The following is a 4806-nucleotide window of genomic DNA, read 5'->3' on the forward strand; positions in this document are numbered from 1 at the left end:
TCCAATATTTCGATCCAGGATTAATTTTAGCCAGATTAAAGGGTGACAAAGAAGCGTGCACTCAACTAAGTCGAATAAATACAATTAAATTGCTATGGTGACAGGGTCTCACAATTAATTCATCTAATTCATTTACTACATCGTCACATTTCTACCGCAGATCCCCTAATCCTAACACGAAAGGGGTTTAGCTACTCATGTCGCTAATTAAACTAACAGCAATTAAATTCCCAGCAGTAAACATTATGAAATAAACAATAAATTGCATAAAAGAAAATTAGGGCAGAAGGATAATCGAAGTAAACAAGCAATTAAAAGCAAACAAATGATTAATTATTATTAAGAAGGAGAAAGGAATTACAATCCAAGCGAATCCGGCGTGAAGAACACAAAATCCGAGTGAAAATAATCTAAAAGCAAGGTTACAGTGAAGAGGAATAATGTACGTAGCAAAGTTTAACAGTAGAGAGTTTGATAAAATGAAAGATAGCCCTAATTAACCTAGTAAAGCGTGCTTAAATAGCAAAATAATTAAGTTTAGCGAAATAAACACTCACGCGGGCTGATTAAAGCCCATAACCATCGAAACCACTCGATCGAGTGGATTAAAACCACTCGATCGACCAAATCCACAACCAAATCTACTCGATCGACCAGAAAGTTACTCGATCGAGTAGATGGTCTTTCTGCAACTTAAGGGTCGAGCAGTAAACTGCTCGATCGACCATTCTGGGGTGTAGAAACCACTCGATCGAGTGGTTAAACAGCTCGATCGAGTACTTTGACTTCATTTCAGCTCAAGTCCTCGCCTAAATGCCTCGTAATGCGTGCCATGACGCTTCCAAATACAGTATCTCACTCTAGAACAATCCCGTCTCCTCTAAATGCATGCAAAAAGGACGAAAAAGGGTACGATTCCACTACTTTCGCGTTCATTTCTACAAAATGGACAAAACGAACCAAAGTAGCCAATTCGGGGCAAAATACCATAAAAATAGTATAGAAATGCATAGAAATACGTGCCAAAATAGGCTAAAAAGACTATACATTAGGCACGTATCACAAGGCTAGCTCAAGAAGATCGAAATTATACTTATTGTCCTAGTGCTGAAGAGTGGGTGAAAATTGAAAAATTGATCGAGATATTGGAAGTGTTTAATGATATGACCAACATTATATCAGGATCTGAATACCCTACTTCTAATTTGTTTTTGGCTGAAATTTATAGAATCAAAGTGTTGTTGGATAAACAGTTTGTCACTTTTGATGAATTTGTTAAGAAATTTGTTAAAAAAATGAAAGAAAGGTTTGATAAGTATTGGGGTCAATGTAATTTGCTTATGGCAATTGGAGCTATGTTGTATCCTCAATTGAAAATGAAGGTTGTGGAGATTACTTTTCCAAAGATGTTCCCTTCTGATGTAGCTCGAGATAATGTTAATAAGGTAAGAGAGATATTGTATGAGCTATATAAAGAATATGTTACCATGTATTCTCCTACGGGGTAGAGTGATGAAACTAAAGGTAGCTCTTCTATGAGTATAAGGAGCAACACTCCAGGATTCTCTGAACTTTTACAAGCAGTGAGAAGTGAGGATACAATTGAGTCAAGGAAATATGAAGTTGATGATTATCTTGACGAGGGGTGTTATGTTCCTCATGAGGACGAGTGTTTTGATGCCTTGGAGTGGTGGAAAGATAAATCCATGAAATTTCGTATATTATCTCGGCTGGCAGCTGATATCTTAGCTGTTCCCTTTACCAATGTTGCGTCTGAGGCGACGTTTGGTGATGGTAGTCGAGTTATTGATCCTTATCGTGCTTCATTGAGTTCGGATATAGTACAAATGTTGTTATGCACCGGAGATTGGTGTCGATCATTATATGGATTGAAACGAAAGAATAAGGTGATAAACTGATAAGTCTGAAAATAATCTTTATTTTATTTGGTTCATTTACTTTATTTTAGCTATTGTTTGATTTGTGAATCTTTTTTTCCAGAACAAAAGAGAGGATCAACTGAAGGAAATTCGTCTCCCACTTCCATAGGTTAAGTATTTAAGTGGAGGACATGGTTGTATATTATTTACACTTTTTATAGTACCAAAATTATTTGCCGGACACAACTTGTTTATTTTGGTTATAAACTTATTTGTGTAATGTATATTTTGTTGTAGGAGATGCGCTGAGACATATGAGGTCATAATGTATTGCTCGTAGAAGATGAAGACAGGATGGGATATGAGAAGATTGAAGAGGCGGTAGATGGTTTTGTTATGGATTATATAATTTTTATTTACATTTTTAGTAGACTTTGTGGGGAATTATTGTTTTTGGTCAAAATAACGTAGAAAGACATTACGGAAATGTCTACTCAAACTATTAATTTATCGTATTATAGCATGGGACTTGGTTGTTAAAATTGTAATGCGTTAAAAAATCCGAGAACCTCACGAGCCGAGCTCGAAACGAGCCAACGAGCCGAGCTCAAAACGAGACCACGCACCGAGCTCGAGCCAATTTGATTATGTCGAGCTCAAGCTCAAGCCTACCCATTTGAAGCTCGATGAGCTCGAGCTTGAGCCGAGCACATCTTCACAATTGTCGAGCTCGAGTCGAGCACCCCTGGGCTCGCGCTGTGCTCGACTCGGCTCGTTAACACTCCTAGCTGGTTTAACGTCCCGCACGACGTAAGAAGCTGATTAGATCAAGTTTCGTCCTTGAGCTTGCGACCTTCCGAGCTTTCTTTCATAGCTTCTTTCACGTTCCGCATCCATTTGAAACTCTTCCAAGAAAATTCCCATTTCTTTTTGGCACTTTTAGCATTAATGCCCTTAGAATCGTCACCCACAAAACAATCAACACCAATATCTTCCTCCAACGAATCCATCAGTAAGGATCGAAGTGTAGTAGAGGCATTAGGAGAGTCCACAATGCTAAATAGATAAAAAGACTCTTGTAATATTGGGCTTCTAATGGTGTTGTTCTTACTAAAGGTAACCCGGTCATCACCCACCTCCAACATCAACTTCCCATTTTTCACATCGATCAACGCGCTTGCGGTGTGCAAAAATGGCCTACCCAATATAATTGGAGATTCGGAGTCCTCGGCCATATCAAGTATGAGGAAGTCAACGGTTATGATAAACTTGCCAACTTTGATGGGCACATCTTCTAAGACACCGAAAGGTCGCTTTAAGAACGGTCCGCCATTTGAAAAGTGATATTAGTGCATTTTAAAGAACCCATGTTAAGTTTCTCATAAATGGTATAGGGCATAACACTTACACTAGCACCTAGGTCACAAAGGGCCTTATAAATAGTATATGTGCCTATAATGCAAGGAATAAAATAACTATCGGGGTCCTTAAGTGTCGGGGGAGACTTATTTTGTAAGAGTGCACTACACTCTTCGGTGAAAGAAATGGTCTCAACCTCTTTGAAGGATCGCTTCTTTGAGAGGATTTCCTTCATAAACTTTCAATAGGACGGACTTGGGTGAGTAATTCTATAAATGGAACGGTGACTTGTAAATTCTTAACTACTTCCAAGAACTTACCGAACTTACTCTCTTCCTTGTGCTTTGCTAGACGGTGGGGAAACGGCACTTGAGTTTCAACAACTTCCCTTGGAGGAGCATCCTCCACATCTTTCTCCTTCTCAACCTCAATAGGAGCATCCACCTTCTTAGAAACGGCATCACCCTCCTTAGCATTAGGAGAGACCTCTTTCTTAACAATCACCTTGCCACTTTATTTGGTATCAAGCTTACTCTTTCTCTTAAGCATCAATAAGCGGTGAGGAAATGGCACACGAACCTTAATAGGAGGCTATTCATTAGCCTTATTTTTGTCATTTCCCCCAAGCTTGGCCCTTTTACTTACCACATCATCATCCAAAGTCATGGATGGCTCATCATAGCTTGTACCACTCCTCAAGTGAATGGCATTGACCGTTTCATGTGGTTGCTCACCTTGGGGAGGTAGTTGAACCGTCTTCCTTAGAGAGCTAGAAGCAGCTAGTTGAGCCATTTGTTGCTCTAACATATTGATGGCGGCATTGTGAGTTTGATAGTTCTTTTGTATTTGAGCCAAAAATTCCCTTTGCATTTGTACCATCAAAGCCTCAAGTTTACCTCTTCCTTGGTTATTTTATTGGACATTTTGAGGTGGTGGACCGTAATTTTGTTGGTAATTTTGTTGAGGCGGCCTTTGTTGTTGGTTTTGAATTTGATAACCTGGTGGGGAATTATACTTTTGTTGTGGTGAAATGTAAGCATTTTGTTGTTGAGGTTGGGGTTGAGGTTGAAGGTTAAGCACATTATTACTTTTATAAGACATATTCGGGTGAAATCTTGAGTTCGGGTTGTAAGTATTTGAAAATGTACCCGGTGGATATGAATTTTGTCTAAAAGTTTGATAAGCGCATACCTCCTCCATAGTAGCTTGGCAATGAGCGGCATAATGACCCGCACCTCCGCAACCTTCACAAACAATGATTTGACTAGTAGAGGACACGACATTGAGTTGTTGAAGAGAATCCCTAGCATCTCGTTCTTCCAATTGTTGTTGGAGTAAGGCAATTTGAGCCAACAAAACGGAATTATCGGAAGATTCCTCCTTACCCTTGAGTGGCACACTTCTGGAATTGACATATTGTGTGTCATGGATCGCCATGGATTCAATTGTGGCATGAGCAATATCGGTGTCAATTTGATTAAACCGCCCATTGTTGGCGGAATCAAGAATCCTTCGGGACTCGGCACAACATCCATTGTAGAATGTTATAGCTAGGAACCAAGCATCC

General features: G+C 39.4%; 1 protein-coding gene across 1 annotated transcript; it reads left to right on the forward strand.

The window, feature by feature from the left end:
• Positions 1 to 1295: 1295 nt before the first annotated feature.
• LOC141649074 (zinc finger BED domain-containing protein RICESLEEPER 2-like) lies at positions 1296 to 2049 on the forward strand. The gene is made up of 3 exons (XM_074457775.1): positions 1296 to 1445; positions 1509 to 1907; positions 2002 to 2049. Exons 1-3 carry the CDS (start codon positions 1296 to 1298, stop codon positions 2047 to 2049), a joined length of 597 nt encoding a protein of 198 aa, XP_074313876.1.
• The last annotated feature ends 2757 nt before the right edge of the window (positions 2050 to 4806 follow it).

The sequence above is a fragment of the Silene latifolia genome, chromosome 1 (assembly GCF_048544455.1).
Source record: "Silene latifolia isolate original U9 population chromosome 1, ASM4854445v1, whole genome shotgun sequence".
NCBI lineage: Eukaryota > Viridiplantae > Streptophyta > Magnoliopsida > Caryophyllales > Caryophyllaceae > Silene > Silene latifolia.

Bases quoted from the DNA above. Each gene is read 5' to 3' on its own strand.
- LOC141649074 (XM_074457775.1), top strand. From the start codon at position 1,296: ATGAAAGAAAGGTTTGATAAGTATTGGGGTCAATGTAATTTGCTTATG. The intron at 1,446-1,508 runs GTAAGAGAGATA...CCTACGGGGTAG, and splicing joins CTCGAGATAATGTTAATAAG to AGTGATGAAACTAAAGGTAG. The intron at 1,908-2,001 runs GTGATAAACTGA...CTTTTTTTCCAG, and splicing joins GATTGAAACGAAAGAATAAG to AACAAAAGAGAGGATCAACT.